This window comes from Nicotiana attenuata, unplaced genomic scaffold (genome assembly GCF_001879085.1).
Source record: "Nicotiana attenuata strain UT unplaced genomic scaffold, NIATTr2, whole genome shotgun sequence".
Taxonomy (NCBI): Eukaryota; Viridiplantae; Streptophyta; class Magnoliopsida; order Solanales; family Solanaceae; genus Nicotiana; species Nicotiana attenuata.
The window spans coordinates 119,660-142,331 of NW_017672149.1; the positions used below are offsets into that span (position 1 = coordinate 119,660).

The 22,672-nt window shown below is 33.8% G+C and overlaps 2 protein-coding genes across 2 annotated transcripts; both read left to right on the forward strand.

Moving 5' to 3' along the window:
* Positions 1-625: 625 nt before the first annotated feature.
* Positions 626-3,620, forward strand: LOC109212066 (ferredoxin, root R-B1-like). Its single transcript, XM_019375686.1, has 2 exons — positions 626-812; positions 2,979-3,620. The coding sequence occupies exon 2, from the start codon at positions 2,986-2,988 to the stop codon at positions 3,436-3,438; it is 453 nt and encodes a 150-aa protein (XP_019231231.1). The 5' UTR covers positions 626-812; positions 2,979-2,985; the 3' UTR covers positions 3,439-3,620.
* A 2,301-nt stretch (positions 3,621-5,921) lies between these two features.
* On the forward strand, positions 5,922-8,291 carry LOC109212065. The gene is made up of 5 exons (XM_019375685.1): positions 5,922-6,092; positions 6,301-6,526; positions 6,605-6,982; positions 7,247-7,617; positions 7,712-8,291. Exons 1-5 carry the CDS (start codon positions 5,922-5,924, stop codon positions 8,147-8,149), a joined length of 1,584 nt encoding a protein of 527 aa, XP_019231230.1. The 3' UTR covers positions 8,150-8,291.
* Positions 8,292-22,672: the final 14,381 nt, after the last annotated feature.

Genomic DNA, 22,672 nt, shown 5'->3' on the forward strand with positions numbered 1-22,672 from the left:
AGGACCTAATTATTTATTGTAAAAAAAGAGTTAGTGCGTATACGAAAATAAACTGATAACCAAACACGCTTCAGATTTTTCTGGAATTGAATAGCAAACTGTCTTGCTTTAAATTGCTTTATTTTGTTACTCACTTTTTTTTTTAATATTTTTTTTGTGAATGAAATCAACAAATTAAGAAGTAGAATTGCGATGTACACAATATTTATGGTAGGAGGATAAGTACTCCTTTATATTTAACGATATACTTTTAGCTGGAAAACTGAAAGTAAAGTTACTTTTGGCAAAGTGAAAATTTTCAGCCCGTTTGGCCATAAAAAATAATGCATTTTTTAAAAATTAGTGTTTGATCATAGAATTTTCAAATTTCACGAATTTGGAAATGTGAAAAATTTCAAAAAGCTATTTTTCAAAATTTTAACTTGAATCACTCACAAAAATTTAAAAACAATTCCAAATTGTATTCATATTCAAACACAATTCCAAAGAACAAAATTTATGAAGGGCAAACATGTCATTTCAAAATTGGCAATGAGAAAAAGAAGAGAAGCCCATGGGCGGTAGGTTTTTAGGGTACGTATCCTTTTCTCATGTCTCGTGACTCCCGTAATTTGATGCCAACTTTGCCAAACACTGTCAATCTTCGGCTCTCAACAAATCTCAAAAGCCCTTTACTTTTTCCTCCGTCTATAAATAATAAATAATAAATAATTAGGACTCTCAAGCCTTGCTCCCTCGACCACTCCGCTTACTTTCCTTTACTTGCTTTCACCCCTCAGATCAGCAGCCAACCACCCCCGCTTCTTATATCGGTAAAAATTTCTCATCTCTATCTCCTTATCCTTTTGAATGATTCTTGGGTTTTTGTTCTGAGAATCTATTATTCTTTTTTCAGTTGCATGTTATTTTCCCTGTGTTTGAGATTTTTTTGGTCCATCATGTGCTTAATTTCTCTCGTGTTGAATTAAAGATTGAATATTTAGGAAAAAGCTGGATTTTGGATGTTTCAACTTTCAAGCTTTTTGGAATAATTTTTTTCATAAAAGTCTTGGTTTTTTCTTGTGAGAATCTACTTATTTTATTGTGCATGTTGTCTTCTCCTATGTGTTTGAGCAGCAGCCGATCTAGGATTTCTAGTATATGGGTGCACTCCTAAAGTAAAAGATATATTGAGTGGGAATTGATCCTTATTCCTATGAGTAATCTTCCTTGAGTATGGGTGTCAACAGTTAAATATTATACCAAATCTTAAAAAAAAATATATATATAATATCTAATTTTTTCGGAAAGACCATGGGTAAACGTGTCCCATAATTGTGCCTATAAATCCGCCCCTATGTTTGAGTCTTTAGGAATTGGATTTTTTTGTTTTTGGTTGTTGAGATCTCTTTTTTTATCTATCATCTGGTGAAATTCTGTATCTGTGGTAGCTGATTAAAGATTGAATCTTTAAGAAAGGTTGGATTTTGGGTATTTGAAACTTTTTGGAATTCCTTGAAAAGTATAATTGTTTTTTTTGCTGGTGAGATTGAATTCAAGGTCAAACAGCATAACTTGTAGCCGGATGACATGCAGATGGAAAATGACTTTGGAACCTCTTTTTTGTTATTGTACATGTAAATGTTTGTTGCTATGCATAATTACGTAAATAGATTAATGAAAGAGATTGTTTTGTCTTTATTGCAGTTTCTGTTTTATATTCTCTTTTCTCTCTTTGGTTTGTTCTATTTTGTTTCAAAGTATGAATGCAGGAACATTTTGGTGAAAACTAAATTATGTGAATAGACTCTGGCTTGAATCACAAGTGTGGATTTTATTTAATGATATAACTCATTGGAAAAGCTTAGCTCTATACTTAGTATTCCAGATTTGGTGCTTTTGAGTGTGTATTTTCTTTAAAGCCTGAAATAGGACTAGTTACATGAAAATGGACTTCAAACTGGTGTTTGAGTATTCCCTCTTAATGAAATTTGATTTACTGGATTGGGATAAAACGACACCTTTTTTGTGTAGGATAATTCATAGAGGAACACTATTCATGTAGAGGGTAGCGAGGATAGCTTTCTGATACATAGGAATTTACTAATTGCATCCAAGTCTAATTTTGAGAAAATGCAATTCTCTAAAACTTAATAATTCAGCCAGAAGTTGGGAACATCTAGAAGAAGAATTGCACAAGCCTTTGTTGAATTCCCTGAAGTATATTTCATAGGAAAAGAAGAAAAAGCACATGCTTTAGTCTGATTAACCTTGCCGAAGTGTTTGAAAGGATATTAAGATGGTGACTAAGCAAAGATTTTTATTTGTTCTTTTATGTGTACTGTGCATCTTATACCTTCGATCCATAGTCATAGCCTTGGCATTGTACAGAAGATTAAGTTTCACACTTCCTTAGTATAGAGTCATAAATTATTATGCTAGTAAATTTTATCTTCGCAACATGGAGCTTCGAGTGAAGATCATGAAGCCACTCGCTTGTTTCTTCTCATAATGCTCCAGATATTCAACGCCTTGTCTTTTAAGAAATGGACTATCAGATTTTCATTTCTTTTTTCCATCTACGGCAGGGCATATATCGTTCAAATGTCAAATTCATTCCTTACCCGGTTTGCCTTGTAGCAAGTCCTCCTTTGCTGCTATTCTTACACCAAAAGTTTTATGCAGATGTTAATCAATACATAGCTTTAAGTAGCAACATGTATACGCATTTCTGTGTTTAGATATGATTCTTTCTCTCACTAGCATGTTAGAAAAGAAATTTTAATTAATCAGAAGAACTGAAATGGACTTGTTAGAATCTGTCTGGGATAGGTAAACAAAAGCTTCGAGATTGATTATTTTACTTGTTGCATTTGGCACGTCAAACTTCAATGCTTCCTGTATATGCTGTTATTCAGCATTGATGTGTATTAGACATTCTTCAATATAGCCCCTCTTTATAACTTGTTTATTTCATGATTGCTTGTAAATTTGATCAGGTAAAACATGTCGACTGTGAGGCTTCCTTCCACCTGCATGTTCAAAGCTGCTCCTCAGACTCAGAAAAAGAGCGCATTTGTTAAAATCCCATCTTCTGTGGGTTCTGTGCGGAGCATCTCGAGATCCTTTGGCTTGAAAGCTGACTCTGGTTTTAGAGCATCAGCAAACGTGTACAAGGTCAAGTTGGTTTGTCCAGATGGTACAGAGCATGAGTTTGAAGCACCTTCTGATACTTACATCCTCGATGCAGCTGAGGAAGCTGGAGTGGAACTCCCTTATTCGTGCAGGGCCGGTGCTTGCTCGACTTGTGCTGGGAAGATAGAGTCAGGCTCTGTTGATCAATCTGACGGATCTTTTCTGGACGACAACCAAATGAAAGAGGGCTATCTGCTTACTTGTGTTTCTTACCCAACCTCGGATTGTGTGATCCACACTCACAAGGAGAGTGATCTTTACTAGGTATCCTGGTTTTAAGTTATGCTTCAGATCTTGGTCTAAGGTAAAGCAGCTATATAATGCTTTTGTCCTCTTGAGTGTCAGAACTAGGGTTAAATCAAGATACTTCTTTTGTTTCATAAATGCTTATGTAATGCAGCCTTCTTCTAAGTGCCTATTGATTCTATATCTGGCCTCGAGTCCTAGATTTTTGTGTTTATGTTATCGTTTTACTCTTTTTCAACTCCCAAATGCCAAATGCACTAACAGATCCAATCATGTGGGAGAATTCTGAGAAAGCTTAAACTACAATTGCTCGCCCGATATGTGAATTGAGACTTTAGAATTGATGAATTCAGAATTTTAGTTTGATTGTGCACGAAGTTAAAGGATATAGGGTGTGTTTGGTATGACGGAATCCTTCGTTTTGTTGCACAAAATAGTTTGGAAAATATTTTTCTAGATATCACATTTTCTTGAAAGGAGGAAAATGACTTTCTTAGAAAATATTAGGAAAACATTTTCCAAAATCTTCACCGGCACCACATCTAACCCCAACGCCCTTTCCTTTCTCTCCCCTGCCCCACCTCTCTCTCCAAAAGGCTTTTTTTTTTTTTTTTTTTTTCAGATTTCAGTTTTTTTTTTCTTTTTCGTTACCATCCACCCTGCTAACCTCTAAGTAGTTTTGATTTCTTTCATTTTTCAGTTTACAAGTTCGAAATTTTACGAGTTCCAACATTATGAGTTCGGGGTTTATGTGTTTGAAAGTTTGCGGGTTTAGAAATTGTAGAGTTTACGGACTCGAAAGTTTGTGAAACTCGTGGGTTCGGAAGTGGTTCGAAAGTTTATGGCTTCATATTTATTGTATCTAAATTATTTACGAATAATCTTGAGAAGTTATTTTTTCTAATTTGCGTACCAAGCACCGAAAAATTTGTAAGATCACTACTTGTTTTCCAAGAAAATATTTTTCACGAAAATATTTTTCGTTATACCAAATACACCCATAAATAAGACTTCGAATCTCGTGGTCTCAACTAAATGTGTATTGTTACCGTACTATTTGAATCGTATGATCTTAAATATGTTGTCATTCGTAAAAGAGTACTATTTTTTAAGAGTAGAATAAGAAGTTTAGGATTAAAAACTTGCTAATTTTTTAAGAGTAGAATAAGAAGGTTAGGATTAAAAACTTGCTAAATACAGAAATATCGCATACACATAACTCGAAAAGGATAGAGTATAAAATATTAATTCATGGCTTGTATAGGTTTGGCCGGTGGGAAATAGGCAAAACTCTTATTCCATGACATGTGCTTCGTAATTTCTGCAAATGTCTAGATTTTCACTTACGTATTGTTTGGATGGTTGTTTCCGGTTGTATTGTATTGTATTGTTACTTCAGATACAATGTTTGTTTGATTGTTAATATAAAATTGATTGTATTGTATTGTTAAATCCGTTGTTCCGGAACATTGAAAAACCCCATTTTATGAAACAACTAAATCGGTGTGGTGGGATTGTTCCGTATTTTCCTTTCCAATTATGCCCACACTTATTATTCTATATTTCAATTTTACCCTTTACCTATTGTTTATATTATATTCACCAAACTAATAAGTACTTTGTCTCCATCTTCTTTCTGCCGTTCAACTAGTCAACGACGTACTTCCCTAGTCTTCGTTTCTTTCCAACAAGAGTTTTTACAGGTTAGTTTTCATCTCTTTTCTAAAAAACTGAAATAATTTATGTAGTGACATTAGGTTGAAATTTTGTTTTTCTAAATATCTATTCAATTTCTTCTGTTTAATCAAGATTCGTACCTTATCTTCTCCATAACTTATTAATAACACTTTTTCTCAAACAATACGTTACTTTTCCATCTCTTTTCTTGTGTATTTTTTCTGGTTAGTTCATCTATGATATTTGCAAACTATATATTATGGTGATATAATTTATCAAGTTAATATAATGGTTTAAAGTGTAGCATCAAGTTATTAGTTTGATACAGTCAAAACCGACAAAAAATATAAAACATGAATTATGTGTGGCTTCTGTTGTAACAAATAAATTTGCTTATATATTTTTCTGTTTACTTAATTAATTTAGTGTAATGTGATAAAATATTTGACTAGAATTCTCTTTTTTGTACAATCCTATTAGTATGTATCTGAATTCTCCTTCATACTTCATAATGTGTTCTATGAAGAAGAGTTTATTTTCGGTTCATATTTATTTTACGTAGTTAATTGGTTGATGTATCTCACTAAATTTTATTATAGATGGCTGATCGGAATAATCAAAATAATAGACAGATATTGGAACAAGTGAGCTCTTTAGCTACATATGCTGCTTGATTAGTAGCTATTTGATTTTGGACTTATGTACGTGAAATTGAAAATGACCGACGTACGATCACACATGATATACGACTGGAAAGTGAACAAGTTAGACATGAATTATTGAGTCATTTATTCTCAACTGAACTTTGTCGTAATATTATAAGAATGACCCCTTTAGCTTTTACCGATCTATGTGAGATGTTAGTTAGAGAGGGTGATCTTAGACCAACACTTCAAGCTACAGTTGAAGAGCAAGTTGCAAAAACACTTTACCTGTTAGCACATAATACGACGAATCGCGAGTTGGCTTTTATCTTTCGACGATCTGGGGAGTCGGTTAGTCGTCATTTTCATATTGTCCTGCGAGCGATCTTGGGGTTTATATGAAAAATTTATTAAAAAATCTGATGGCTCTCAAGTTCCTTCTGAAATTGCCAGCAGCCCAAGATTCTACCCATATTTTAAGGTGAACACAAATACAATTTTATTGAACTTTTAGCTAAATTCAAGGTTGATTGCATATAATTTATTATAATAATATCAGGACTGTATTGGTGCAATTGATGGAACACATATACGTGTTAAAGTTTCACAACGTGAAGCACCCATATACCGTGGAAGAAAAGATTATCCAACACAAAATGTATTAGCTGCATGCACATTTGATTTAAAATTCACATATGTGTTAGCTGGTTGTGAAGGGACGGCATCTGATTCAAGAATCATGAAAGAAGCGTTAAATAGACAAGACCCGCTAAAACTTTCAGAAGGTAAATATTTCATATATTTATCTAGGGAAAGTTAGATGTGATGAATAAATAATTAAAGCTTTTACTTTTTATCTTTAGGAAAATACTACCTTGTTGATGCTAGATTGATGTTGAGAAGTGGATTTATTACGCCTTATCGTGGGGAGCGATATCACTTGAAAGAGTATTCAAGAAATCCACCTCGAAATCCTCGTGAATTACTTAATCTGCGACACGCATCTTTGCGTAATGCTATTGAACGAGCTTTTGGATTTCTTAAAAAGAGATTTCCTATAATTTTTAGTTCAACTGAACCGTCATATGCTGTTGAAACCCAAAAGCTTATTATTTCTGCATGTTGTATTTTGCACAACTACTTAAGAGGTGCAGATCCAAATGATGAGTTACTTGCACAAGTTGATGCGGAGCTTATGGATGATAATGATGTGCATGAAGAACCACCAAATCCTAGGGAAAGTAATGAGAGTTTAGAAGGGGGGAGTTGATTAGAAATGGCATAGCAGCTGACATGTGGGCTAATTATCAAGTTTAATCTTCTAGGAGAGAAAAAGTCAACGAATTTTTTCGTGTTTATTTATTTGATGTTGTTTGAAAGTAATTTTGGCTATTATTTGAATAAAATATATTATGTACTATGCATTTATTTTATTTTATAACTCTTACAAATATTATGCTGATAAAGTTTTCATTAAGTCTTATGAATATCTCTTAATTATGTAGTTATCAATATGCCGAAAAGGTTAAAGGCATCCTCAAGCGATACAAATCTTTCAGATAACACTTCTGTTTGTATTTGGTCAAATGCTATAGATGATGCCTTAATTGATGCATTCTATCATGAGCACACACTTGGAAACAGGGTTGGTGGAACTTTTACTACACACGCGATTGACAATATAGTGAAAGAGATGCAATCAAAATTTCCAGATAAAGTTTTTACCAAGGAGAGAGTTCACAACCGAATGAGAAATATTAAAACAAAATTTAGCAAGTGTTATGACACCTTTCAAAATGGGAAGAGCGGGTTTGCATGGGATTCCAACACAAATATGTGGAATGCTGAATCTGAAGTATGGGATCAATTAATACAGGTACATTTATTATTAGCAGTTTTGTTCTTTATTTGCATCTTATAATGTTTTTCTCATTTTCTGCATTATTATATTGTACTTTTTTTTTGTGTAGGCTAAGCCTGAAGCTGCTAAATGGAGAAACAAGCCGATTAGAAATTATGATAAGCTAATTGAGCTATATGGAAGGGATAGAGCTACTGGAAAGCAAGCTGAGACTGGAGCAGATATGGTAAAAAGAGGCGCTCGTAATAATTTGAGAAAATCAAGTGATAGTTCATTGACTATTGATGAGGTAGATGAACTAATTTCCATGAATACTGCCTCTTTGGAAAATATCGAGGAACATGGACAACATGAGCAATATCAATCAACTCAGGAAGCACGTAAATTGAATGCATATTTAGAGGTACCGACTTCTAGCAGGAATAAAAAATCTAAACATGATCATCTTGAAGGCATGGCTGATATGTTGAGAGGTGAGATGAATAATTTGGCTAATGCAATTAATCGCCTTTCAACTATGCCACCTATTCCTGAGAGTGAGATATGACAAATGGTACAAGTGTTGGATTTAGAGCCTAGTATGCACATGAAAGCTTATATATTTCTTTGAAAACATGCAGACTTGTGCCGCACACTGATTGAGTGTCCATTGGAAGACCGCAAATTTCTTTTACTGACCTTGATGTCGTCACCTGGCAATTGAGTTAGACTAAATATATTTTGTGTTTTAGCTATTGAAGATTTATAGACTTTGACTAGATCGATATGAGTTTTATATGTCATGTTGCTAGAAAATTTTATTATATTATGCACTTTAAGTTATGGATTATTTGCTACATTAAAGGTCAGGAACTCAAGGTCCGTTGTCTACACTGTTTTGATGGGGCTGTGAATTTTTTGTTTGTTTGTTTGTATAAAATCGATTTGGGGCTTTCGCTATTATAGTAGAATGATGATTCCCTGTGAGGAAGATGCGGAGGTCAAATGAATAAATTATTTTTATGAGTAATTCTTAATAAGCATCGTATTTAAAATAATTGAGCGTATTTTAGTAAACGTAGCAGTACAGTACAGTACAATACAGTCAAACCAAACAATAAAGATGTTATTTAACAACAGCAAATGATACAGTCTATCCAAATGTTGTATCCATCAAAACGATACAATACAGTACGGTACAATACAATACAATACATTATAAAACGATGGAAAACAATGATCCAAACACAGTGTTAGAGACATCCATGTGGGTCAGTGGGCTAAGTTTCGAATTTTTCCTCCAGTCAATTTCACTGGCGGTAATGCCTGTCGCTACTCTTATTTTATTTCATTAGCATTTATTTCCTTTAAGCAGGCATTTTCTTTTTCATAAAATCCCCTGATTATTAGTATCGTTTTACACAAAATTTTGTACGTGTATAAATTTTTGTTTCCAGACTAATCCAGAGCGTTGGTTAAATCCATTAAGGGGGTAAAACGTTCTGAAAGGATCTCCATTCAGTGGGCTCGAACCCGTAAACTTTGGTTAAGAGTGGAGGAATCCCAATCATACCTCACTCTTTGCTAGTAATAGGATTGTTTGTTCAACGGTCAAAGTTAATGCTTAATAAACATAACTCTTCCCCCTGTCTTAAATCACTTTGTTATGCTGCAATTTCTGGATGCAATCAGATGCAGAAGATGAGATCCGCTGTTTACTGCTCACGTAAACATCCGATTTATATTATAATCAAGTTGTTCGTCTATCTTTCTGGTCTCTTTTCCTTCTATTCATCATAGTATGTGACAAATGAAACCTTAACCCAGTTTTAGATATTCATCGCATAATTTTTTTTTAGTATTTGTCTACTTTTCTCATTCCTATGGGCCTATAATTTCCTCCACTTTACAGAACTGTGTTGGGTGTAGACAGTGTAGTATATTTACGGGCGATGTGCACAGATAGCCATTAATATCTCCTGTCTTTATTTTTAAGCCACTGTTTTAAATGTTTTAGTCTTTAGCCACTGCTTTAATAAAGTTTTACCCACCCGGACAAAAATACCCTTCTGTTATAAGGATTTGGCTTATACCTACGCTCCTTATTAACGATCAGCAGCAGCAGCTCAAACGTACGTAAGTAACTTGCAGAGGCTGTGATCGTCCAAAATTGCAGAAGCTTCTCTTCCGATTTCAAACTAGAAAATTCAACTTTCTCGTCCAAAATTCACCATAAAATTACAGTAAGTTCTAATGTTTGAGATATATCTTTATGCTTTTGTGTGTTTGTGTGGATTTTATTTCGTTACTAAGAATTTGATGCTAGGAATTTTATTTTTTTTGGCTTTTCTGGATTAATAACGTTAAGGACATCGCGTCCTTAACTCTGTGATTATTCTATAAATATTGAGGACATAATGTTAAGGATTTGGTGTCCTTAACATGACTATTGTTCTGAATATTAAGGACATAGTGTCCCGTTTTTTCAAATTGTATTGAAAAAGTTAAGGACACGATGTCCTTAACTTTTTTGTTGTTGTTCTGATATTAAGGACATAGTGTCCTATTTTTGCAAATTGTATTGAAAAAGGTAAGGACACGATGTCCTTAACTTTTTTGCTGTTGTTCTGAATATTAAGGACATAGTGTCCTATTTTTGCAAATTGTATTGAAAAAATTAAGGACACGATGTCCTTAACTTTTTTGTTGTTGTTCTGAATATTAAGGACATAGTGTCCTATTTTTACAAATTGCATTGAAAAAGTTAAGGACACAATGTCCTTAGCTTTTTTGCTGTTGTTCAAAATATTAAGGACATAAAGTACCTTAACTTCATGACTGTTCTAAATATTAGGGACATAGTGTCCTATGTTTTGCAAGTTGTATTGATAAAGTTTAGGAAATCGTGTCCTTAACTTCACGATTGTTGTATATATATGTCCTGAATTTCCCATTTTATTGACTTGCAGGATGGGCAGACTATCAGTATCTTGATCATCAAACAAAACTTGTTCTAGTACCTGAGGCAAATTGATTTGAAGATTTCATTAAACAGGTCTTTGAAGTTATTGAATTGGATAGAGACAAGTTTGAAGCAATGATATGGTTTAATATCAACCTGGGAACAAGCAAGGGAATGTTTGTATCCAAATATTTAGATCTTCACACATGTATAGAGTTACTAAAAAGTCATTCACTCTTCAAGGGCTGTCGTTTCATTGCTGATGTTTCGGAAAGAGTTTTTGGTTATACAAGCACCTTTGAACATGTCAATAGAGAAACTCAACATGACAATCAAGACAAATGCCAACAGATAATGGAAATAGATGTGGTTGAAGCTCAACCAATAACTGAAGAGGTGCTTCAAACATTTGATTCTATTCAAGTGGAAGGACAAAGCATTATAGAGATTGTCAACGAACAAGCTTTGGATATTCAAGTCTTAGAGAGTACACTGGTAATAGAAGAAGTTGCTGAAAAAACCTCTACTTAACTAACAAGACGAAGCTCAAATTCGAAACAAAAAGAATCCCCAACTACGATATTAAGAGAAAATGCTTCTTTGGATGAAATAAAAGTGGGATCAATATTTGACAAAAAGAAGAGTATAATTAATTGTTTTTTGAATATAGCAATTTAAGGACATATTGAATTCAAGGTTGTTAGATCAAGCTCAATAAGATATTCGTTGAAATGCAATGATGATAGGTCTGGGTAGTGTGTGCGTGCATTCAGAATTAAAGATTCAACACTGTTCAAGATTGTAAAGATTGAGAAAAATCATGATTGCTCAGTTAACACTATGAAAGCTGATCAAAGGCATGCAACTTCAAAGTTGATTAGTGGTTACATTATTGACAATCTTCGAGACCCAGGGTTTGAAGTTACACCGGCCTTTGTCATGGCAGAAATGCAAAAATTGCATGGACTAGACATTGGTTATCACAAGGCGTGACGTGCTATTCAACGTGCTTGGGCTTTAATAAGAGGAACTCCTGAAGAGAATTATGAATTATTGTCTTCATACTTGTATGTGATGAAAAGTAAAAATCTGGGAACATATACTAACATAAAGATAGACGACAACAACAGGTAAACAATCAAAAAGAGTTTATTAGTCTGTTTTATAAACTTTAGGACAGGTGTCCTTAACTTTGATATGTGCAGTGAGAAAGTTAAGGACATGGTGTCCTTAACTTTGATGTGTGCAGTTAAAAAGTTAAGGACATGATGTCCTTAACTTTGATGTGTGCAGTGAAAAAGTTAAGGACATGGTGTCCTTAATTTCTGTTCTTGTAACTCTAAGTTAAGGACTACTTATCCTTAATTTCTGTGCTTTTAACTCTAAGTTAAAGACTACCTGTCCTTAATTTGTGAGCTTGTAACTTGAACTTTAGGACTACTTGTCCTTAACTTTTGGACTTGAAACTCTAAGTTCAGGACTACATGTCCTTATTTTTTGAACTTGTAACTCTAAGTTCAGGACCACATGTCCTTAATTTCTGTGATTGTAACTCTAAGTTCAGGACTGCATGTCCTTAGTTTTCTAACTTGTAACTCTAAGTTAAGGACTACCTGTCCTTAATTTCTATGCTTGTAACTCTAAGTTCAAGACTTCCTGTCCTTAACTTTTTAACTTTTAACTCTAAGTTCATGACTACATGTCATTAACTTTAGAACTTGTAACTCTAAGTTAAGGACTACCTGTCCTTAATTTGGTATCTTGTATTTTTAACCTTCTGTTATACTGTATTTTCAGGTTTCTTTATATGTTTTATGCATATGGATCATCAATAGCTGGTTGGAATCATTGTAGACCAGTGATTGATGTTGATGCAACTTTTTTGAAGTCAAAATTTTGTGGTGTTTTAATGATTTCAGTTTCAAAGGATGCAAATAACCAAATATTCCCACTAGCCTTTGGAATCGCAGAATCTGAAAATAACAATTCCTATGAGAGGTACTTTAGTGAGCTTCGCAATGCAATTGGTAGCCGTGACAATTTAATTTATGTATCAGACATGCATCAATCTATTGCACATGGCATTGCAAAGGTATATCCTGAAAGCCACCATGGGATTTATATCTATCATTTGGAGCAGAACCTAAAGCGAAGGAAAGTGAAAAGTGAGGTCATAAAACTTTTCCAAAGTGTTGCAAGAGTATACAGGCGCAAAGAATTTGATCTATACATGTCAGATATAGCAAAAGTTGATAAGAAGACTTTTGACTACTTGATGGAAGAACCACCGGAAAGGTGGGCACGTTCTTGTAGTCCACGACGAAGATATGACATGCTCACAAAAAATATAGTTGAGTTAATGAATTCTGTGCTATTAGAAGCAAGGGAAGTGCCTATATTAAGAATGATGGATTTCATCGAATTGAAGCTACAACGTTGGTTTTATGAAAGAAGAAATGAAGCAGAAGGAACTTTTTATGACGTTTCTTGTTGGGTAGAAGAGGAATTGAAGAAAAAGATAGATTTAGCTTTTACTTTAAATGTAAGTATTATGTTCTTTGTTTAGCTTATTATTTTAATGATAATTTTACATAATGTATTAACTTATAATTTTTCAACATTGAAGGTCTTCCCTGTTGGTTCATGGCGTTCTAGAGTTGAGGAAGAAGGAATTACTTTCTTGGTGGACTTAAACAAAAGAACATGTGATTGTTATCAGTTTCAATTTGATGAATTACCATGTATACATGCAATTGCAGCTATCGAGAAGAGAAACATCAAGAAGTCCAATTTCTGCTCGCACTGGTACTTAAAGGAATCTTGGCTGAAAATATATGAAAGACAAATACATCCTGTAGGACATACTGATTCTTGGATTGTACCAGAGAGTGTTAAGTCACAAATTATTGAACCTCCAGATTTCAAAGTGCCACCAGGTAGAAGGCAGAAGAAAAGGCATATTCCAGCTACCGAGTCATCAAAAATAACATTCAAATGTGATCGTTGCAGAAGAATTGGTCATAATAGAACATCTTGTATATATTCTCCGGCAGTCCATCCATTTTCAAGGAAGCATAGAGAATAATAGATATCCACTTATGTTTGTCCACTCTTTTATGTTTTTGCTATAAATTAGATTCATTTTGATTGTTTTTATTTGAGCAGATGTTTATATAAAAGATGTCCTGAATTTTTAAAGTTTCTTTACGCTTACGTGCTCTTTGTTTCCTTTTCTTTTTTCCTGGGCATTCAATTTACCTTTGTCGGGCCAATTATTGTTTATGGGATTTTACTCTTGCTGTAAGTAAATAAGAAAGTCCTTTTCTTTATAGAATTTGACGTCGGCAGGTTGATACATCTTTATTTTTAAAATCACATTGGTACAAGTAAAAGTTAAGGACATAGATTTCTAAAAGTCCTGAAAATTTGAATTATGAATCTAATATTAAGGACATAAATTTCTAAATTGTCCTTAACTTCTGAAAATCTCGGATTATTGTCTAGATTTCCAGAAGTTCAGGACATTTCAGAAAAATAGTCCTGAACGTACTGTTACAAGTTCAAAAGTTAAGGACACTTAGTCCTGAACTTAGACTTACAAGCTCATAATTTAAAGGACACTTAGTCATTAACTTAGACTAACAAGTTCAAAAGTTAAGGACCATTGGTCCTGAACTTACAATAGCAAGTTCAAAAGTTAAGGACTCTTGGTCCTGGAGTTAGAGTTACAAGTCCAAAAGTTAAGGACAAGTAGTCCTTAACTTACAATTACAAGTTCAAAAGTTAAGGACAGATAGTCCTTAACTTACAGTTACAAGTTCAAAAGTTAAGGACACTTGGTCCTGAACTTATAGTTACAAGTTCAAACGTTAAGGACACTTGGTCCTGAACTTACAGTTTCAAGTTCAAAAGTTAAGGATAGGACAGGTAGTGTAAGTTAAGGACACTTGGTCCTGAACTTAAATTGACAAGCTCAATACACTTAATTTAGGAATTGCAAATGGACAAATCAATATTTAACAAAAAGAAAGAAATTAATAACTTGATGCCTTCATATTACTGTTGATACTGTCATTTGGCATAGGTGTGATCAATAAATTATGCTATGCAAACAAAATAAAAGTGCCTTGTGAACAATTTACAGGATATCTCAGAATTCATATGGATTCTTTACAGCAACTTTATACCAAATTCAACAACATCTGACTTTCTTTACAACTAAACTATAGCTCCTTTGGGCAGGAAGTTTCATTTTCACTATCATAGTCGTCGCCGACATTTTCTGGTGGTGTATCATAACCAAAATTTCTTTTCCACTCTCCATGTGCCCAAAGATTTGTTGCAAGTTCTTTTCTAATGTTTGCTATGTCTTCAGGTTGGAATTTCTCCACATCCTTTCCCATCATCAACAACTCCACATACTTGATTAGGAATGCACCACAATCAGTCATAAGAAAAATGTAAGATATGGAGTCAATTAAACAATATCTGTAATAAAATAAATCTAAAGTACATATAAATTATATAGCAAATGACAACACGTACGATCCAGTTTGGTGTGGTGATCTTTGCCACTGAATATCAAATTTGTTGAATGCATTTCCAAAAGACTTGTGATTTTTCTCAAACTGTGAGAACTTTAGCAAGTGGGGGATCATGCATGCATACATTTCAATGTGATTCATTCCTTGCTCATATGGCTCACTATATATGGAATCGTACACATCAATCTTTCTCTCATTCAAGTCCAATACCCCCAAAAGAAAATGCGTCTCAGCATCATTATCTTCTGAAGGAAGCCGACATGGAAAAAAGATTTTGTCAACCTCTGTCCAAGCAATTCCACATCTACGATTATCACCCCACACATATGGTGTCAAAACCAATTGATTATCACCACACCAAAACTCATTTGCAGCATCTTCATTGAAATCCTTATACACAAGTAGCATCTAGTTATCAAAAAGTATATCTGTAGTTGTGCAACGAAAAGGATGGGCACAAGGGTGATAGCATTCCTTCTTTCTCAAATAATACATGGCAATGTCAATATGCTTCATAAAAAGGCAAAAAACAAAAAAAAATCCATCAATCATAAATAATTAAAAAATAATAAATTAAGAATAAAGAAAAAAAATGCCTTGTGAATTATCAGACCTTGTCATCAAGTACAAAGCTACTATTTGAAAGCTCAAGGAAGAAAATTTCGCTACTGATTTTTTGATGGTAAAACTTATATGGATTCTTTCTCACACCATTATCGTCAGCATATATATCAGTTTGTCCCCTGAAAATTTTGAAAATATCAAAGTTAGAAGTTATTCCTCAATTCCTAATTAAGGACAGCTAGTCCTGAACTTACAGTTACAAGTTCAAAAGTTAAGGACATGTAGTCCTTAACTTACAGTTACAAGTTCAAAAGTTAAGGACTCTTGGTCCTGAACTTATAGTTACAAGTTCAAAAGTTAAGGACACTTGGTCCTGAACTTACAGTTACAAGTTTAAAAGTTAAGGACAGGTAGTCCTTAACTTACAGTTACAAGTTCAAAAGTTAAGGACACTTGGTCCTGAACTTAGACTTACAAGCTCATAAATTAAAGGACAATTAGTCCTGAAGTTAGAGTAGCAAGTTCAAAAATTAAGGACCATTGGTCCTGAAGTTAAAGTAGCAAGTTCAAAAATTAAGGACAGATAGTCCTTAACTTACAGTTACAAGTCCAAAAGTTAAGGACACTTAGTCCTCAACTTAGACTTGCAATCTCAATACACTTAGTCCTGAATGTAAAATTACAAGTTCAAGACACGAATGTAAGCAATTAAGAAATAATGAATACATTTAGGGACTTACGCTTTTTTGCGACCTTTCCTTTTCTCCTAGCCCAACCACCCAATGAATTTCTTTAATAAGTTTTCATCATCTTTGGCATAATGAAAAATACATGTATGAGTATATTTTGATTTTATCCAGCCCGTATACTTTGGAGTATTTTCATTGTGCGCTATCGATGTTCCTGTTTTTCTTTTCTGTTCAGAAGGAGATTTCAGTTGCCAACTAAGCTTCTTACTCATTTTCCCCCGACCAAGCTCTTCTTCAACATTTCCTTCAACCTCCATAGACAAACCCTCATCAATGCTCATTTGTGTAGTTGGAGGAGTAGGGGTAAGAATAGCAAATGATGGACCATCAAAACCAATACTATCTCTCTTCCTTTTCCTAATATATTGGTTAACGCTTTCATCTTTGTTTTGCTATGCAAACAACACTATATATACATTAGTTTGCTGCAAGCCGTCAATTCTATGACAAATTGTCAAATGAAGAGACAAAAACTAAGGACATAATTTTTGAAATGTCCTGGCGATTTGAATTATGAATACAATATTAAGGACACAATCAATACCTGTGTTGGCCACGCTGCCTTCTTGTATTTCTTCAACAGACAATCGAGCTGACATATTGGTTGCATTTTCTTTATCTTGCAACTGTTATCCGTGTTCTTCGATTGCAAGTTCACAAGATTCTGTAAAATATTTACAAAAGCTAACATAATTAATACTTGTTACTAATCTTTGATTAAAACAAACATTTATAAGATTAAAAAAACTCCGTCTAACCTTTTTGCAACTGTCAAGATCATGCCAGTTAAATCATTATCTTGACTAGCATTTTATTGGCTTCCAATATTGTCGGTAAGAGAGCGAGGTGTAGAGAGATCATATGTTCCTTCTATACATTTGCAAATAATCTTACTTATGCTTGTTCCTTGGATATTTTCTAAGTCTTGAGATTGTCCGCCACTTCTCTCTTGATAGTCTGCTCCATCTTCTTTCCTTGCAGCTTCAAAAGATTCTATAACATTTACAATTAATACTTGTTACTAATAGTTTACTAAAATTAATATTCAACATATCATGAAAATTCCATCTAACCTTGATTGGCATTATTTTGATTTCCAAATTTCTCTTTAAGTGAGAGAGGTGTAGAGCGATCATATATTCCTTCAACACATTTGCATACAATCTCACTTATACTTGTTCCCAATGGATTTTCTAAATCCTAAGATTGCACTCCACATTTATAAATTATTACTGTTACTCCTGTGTCTTTTGGATTTTTCTAGTCTTGACATTCCACTCCATCTTGAACTTCCACTCCATCAATAGATTCTACACACATTTGTAATCACAAAAAAGTTTATATGTATTACGCTATTGAATATAAATTTCAATGACAACAAATTCAAAATCTATATCTAACCTTTCCCAATTTTAATGCCAATATATCAGTTTCATCTTCTAGATGCGCATCTCTATAATCGCTTTCATAATGATCTTCTACATGCACATCTGTATCATCACATTGATCATCAGCTGCATCTTTGCTAATTGGAACACTAGGTTCTCTCTCTATGGTCCTTTCATGAGGTTTGACAAGAACCTTCAACAAAGTATCAATCTTTGATCCTAGGTTTTTCTTTAAATCCTGTGAGACAGCATTTAAAATAAGAATCAGAATGTTAGCATAAAGGTACAAGCACAGAAATTAAAGACAAGTGTTCCTTAACATAGATTTAAAAGAACAGAAATTAAGGACATATAGTCCTGAACTTAGAGTTACAAGTTAAAAAGTTAAGGACAGATAGTCCTTAACTTAGAGTTACAAGCACAGAATTTAAGGACATGTAGTCCTGAACTTAGAGTTCCAAGTTCAAAAAATAAGGACATGTAATCCTGAACTTAGAGTTCCAAGTTCAATAAATAAGGACATGTAGTCCTGAACTTAAATTTTCAAGTTCAAAAAATAAGGACATGTAGTCCTGAACTTAGAGTTACAAGTTAAAAAGTTCAGGACAGGTAGTCCTGAACTTTGAGTTCCAAGTTCAAAAGTTAAGGACATGTAATCCTGAACTTCAAGTTACAAGCTCACAAATTAAGGACAGGTAGTCCTAAACTTCAAGTTATAATCTCACAAATTAAGGACAGGTAGTCCTTAACTTAGAGTTACAAGCACAGAATTTAAGGACATGTAGTCCTGAAATTAGAATTCCAAGTTTAAAAAATAAGGACATGTAGTCCTGAACTTAGAATTCCAAGCTCAAAAAATAAGTACATGTAGTCCTGAACTTAGAGTTACAAGTTAAAAAGTTAAGGACGGGTAGTCCTAAACTTCAAGTTACAAGGTCACAAATTAAGGACACTTGGTCCTTAACTTAGAGTTACAAGCACAGAAATTAAGGACATGTAGTCCTTAACTTAGAGTTACAAGCACAGAAATTATGGACAGGTAGTCCTGAACTTAGAGTTCCAAGTTAAAAAGTTAAGGACATGTACACTTAGAGTTACAAGCACAGAAATTAAGGATATTACCTTGATGTCTTTTTGAATCTTTTTTTCTGATAAATCTATTCTTTGATAAATTCTAGTACTCTCTGCCTGCAAATCCTTTTTGAACTTCTCCGATAATCTCTGAATCAAAAACCATAAAAACAAAAAAGTCTCTTAAGTAAAATTAACCAAATAAAAAACTAATGCTATTCAAAGACAGAAAACTACTTTAACAATTTCCTTAAGCAATTCATCAAATTGTGTGGAAGGCATTGAACTTTGATCTTGAGACAATGGCTTATGCACACTAACGGGCTCCGCATCTTCTTCACAAGAAAGAAATGGTGCCACCTCGATCAACTGATACAGCTATTATATAAGAAAAAAAAACGTAAGTTTTCAAAACTAAAACACATAAACAAAAAAAATAGCTAGTAATCAGATTAACTTACTTTTTCATTATGGAAGTATTTTTTACACAGGGTGTCATAATGTGGAGATTGCATATCTGAATAACATAGCATCCGAGGGAACCCACATTCTCTGAAGTTCACAAATTATTTTTCCTGAAAAATTGGGAATACTTCCGTAATCCAAACACCGAAGGCGAAAGGAAACCCAAGTGTAGTATAACTATCCTTGTCTTTATCTTTCTCTTATCCTTGTCTTAATCTTTCTCTTTCTCTTTCTCTTTCTCATTCTCATTCTCATTCTCATTGTCTGAAGTATTTTGTTTGGGCTTCAAGCAACTCTTCAATGATTTTACTAACTTTTCATAACAAAGAGAGCCCCAATTGAAAGAAGAGCAGAGTTCATCGTCATCTACAATTTTCATTACCCGCTCAGACACATTCCGATTCTTGCGCTTCCCTATCAACACAGATTCAACAAATTAAATTGTTGCCAACTTCACCGCATCATCATCGCTGCCTACAAATGATGCAGTTGTACCATCTTGGTGACTAGTAAAAAAATGCAACAAATCACCTAACTCAATTCTATCCTTTCCAGGGAAGTAGACTTTTGAAAGCATATTCTCTCTTTCACTCAAAACTTTGAAGTCCACTGAAGAAGAACATTTCAACCCAGTAATTATATGGAACGTTTCACGTGTAAACTTCACTTCATGATCAAAAACCTTGAATGTCATTGAATTCGGGTCATCGCTTACAATTTCTGAAAGCAACACACAATGAATAAGTTTACCACAGAACTTCATACCTTGTAATCGGAAAAAGTTTCTGAAAACACCATCCCTCAACTTCTTCCATTGCGTGTTCGACAAGAAACTTTCTATTGTTTCCTTAAACTGAAAATCTCCTTTCCAAGAGCTCATCGAATTACACCAAACATCAAACTTGATTATGGGCAACTACTTGATTAAGTTAGGGCTTGATGTTGTATTCTGTAAAAATGACATAAGGTAATCATTTTAGAGGGCTTTTATTAGAAATTAGCCTGTGTGTTTTGAATTTTAATTTAATTTTTCAGGACACAAAATCTTGAAGTTAAGACTTTTAGTTCAAATTTTCAGGACTAAATAAGTACTGGTTAATCCCTAAATAACTAGCTTAGAAATGGCTATTTGTGTACTTCCCCATATTTTCCTGGTTGTTCTGAGACTGGCCCATATCTTAACATCAACTTTGAACTTTTCAGGGTCCAATCTATACTACCCCAACGGACCAATAGAAACTAGACTTGCTTCCTGACTTGGCTAGCTAATATTTGGCTAATGTAAACCACTTCTTAATTCGACAACAACGTAAATCCTCACGCAAAAATGTATAGTTTATGAGTTTAACTAGTGGCAGAGCGACATATTTTATTAAGGGAATTCAATTGTTATAAAATAGGCTATATCAAGCTTTAGTTTCAAGTCAAGGGAATTCAACCCTTGTATTTATCATGCATTTTGTATTATTTTTGGCATATAATATACATGTATAATAAGTGATTTTTTTGAGCAGGGGATATCGTATAAACCCCTTGCTTCAATGTGGCTTTGCCACTGAGTTTAGCTTATATATACTGACAGAGTAAAGAACGTTTTACACTATCAACTCATCCAAAAGATATTTACAGGTATCTTTCTTAAAAAGTGGAATTTGTAATCTTGAAATTAAGATAAATTATCTGCTACAACTGTAAAGGTGACCTAGATAGTATAAGTTAAACTCGTAGTTTATTACGTTAGAGCCACGGGCGGATTTATAGGCTTAATTATGGGGCACGTGAATCCATGGTCTCTCCGTAAAATTAGATATTTTATGTACATATTTTCTGAAATTGATATAATATTAGCTATTGGCATGCATGCTTTAAGAAGGTTGAATGGTGCACTTGGTTGAATGTTGATTTATTGTCCAAGAAATATAGGGAGCAAATCCCACTAGATACATTTTTTCCTCCTTTTTTTCCAGTAGTGCACCCATGTTCTAGAAATCCTAGATCCTTTGCTTAGAGCTAACAAAAGTTTTCATCCCAACAAATAAGAGGAAGTAAGTGACTTGGAGAAGGGGAGTCTTGGAGCAACTGTAAAATTGTATTCATGTGACCTATAAATACGGGCTGGAGCCGTGAAATCAGCACAGATCAGGAAGTCTGCCTATATCACACTCCTTGGGTTGCGACCCTTCTCCAGACCCTGCGTGAACACAGAATACTTCGTGCATCGAGCTGCGCTAAGTGAGATGGAATCTATATACGTCTGTGCGAGAGCAGAACTCAAATTTGTGCTACATAAAATGGTGATTTTATCTTCAACTCCTTGCCTTTTCAGGAAAGCAAAAGGGTATATCTTAAGCATGGAAAACAAGAAGCACACATGCTAGAGGCTCCCAAAGACTTTAAGATTGTATTGTCAAAAACCTTTTGTTCAAAGGGATAACAACTTGAAATAAATAAAGGAGAAATTGGAGCTAACTAGAATATAAGTATAAAGTTCAATCTAACCCTGCCCTACAATCCTAAAGTTTCAGATAGAAAGAGAAGCAATAATGAGAAAGATTTCCATAATGACTAGAGGAAGAGAATACTTTGAGAAAGGACCTTTTGTTTGGAAGAAATCTACTTAGTTAATTGTGTGAAAAAATGGTTTTAGTGTAATTTAGGACTATTTTGTAATATTAAATTATGAGTTGTGGCATCTTTATGGGGCCACTAAAGAAGACCGCACCTTATAAAAATTTGATTAAAAGGTTTAAAAGGTCTCTAGAAAAAAGTGGAAGTATATTGTATGATTAATAGTTAGTGATTGGAAAGGAGAGGATTCTTGTTGTACACTACTAGAATTTCTGCATAAAGCGATCAAAATTTAGCGACCAAAGTTGGTTTGCCAAGAAAAGCGACCAAAGTTGGTCGCTAAACTGGTAAAAATAATAAAATAATGATTTTAAATAAATTAGCGACCAACGTTGGTCGCAACTTGTTCGAAAATTTTGTCAAACTGTTGACCGGACTGGTCAGACTTGCTTGGTCAAAGAATTACTCAGATTAGCGACCAATGTTGGTCGCTTCATGGGACCCACTTATTAAATTTTAATAATTATAACATTATTTTTAAAAAATAACAAAATATAAATAAATAAAATTTAAAATTAGCGACCAAGGTTGGTCGCTATATAAAGAGAAAACAGGTTGAGACCAACTTTGGTCGCTAATTTGGGACCTAGTTATAAAATTTTAATAATTATAATTTTGTTTAAAAAAAATTATAAAATATAAATAAATATAATTCAACTTTAGCGACCATTGTTGGTCGCTCAGTAGAGTATAGACCAACTTTGGTCGCTAATCTGGGAC

What these genes read in the sequence shown, in the direction of transcription:
- LOC109212066 (XM_019375686.1), top strand. Translation starts at nt 2,986, where the DNA reads ATGTCGACTGTGAGGCTTCCTTCCACCTGCATGTTCAAAGCTGCTCCT.
- LOC109212065 (XM_019375685.1), top strand. Translation starts at nt 5,922, where the DNA reads ATGACCCCTTTAGCTTTTACCGATCTATGTGAGATGTTAGTTAGAGAG. An exon ending in TTCGACGATCTGGGGAGTCG is followed by an intron (nt 6,093 to 6,300) that starts GTTAGTCGTCAT and finishes TAATAATATCAG; the next exon opens with GACTGTATTGGTGCAATTGA. An exon ending in CCCGCTAAAACTTTCAGAAG is followed by an intron (nt 6,527 to 6,604) that starts GTAAATATTTCA and finishes TTTTATCTTTAG; the next exon opens with GAAAATACTACCTTGTTGAT.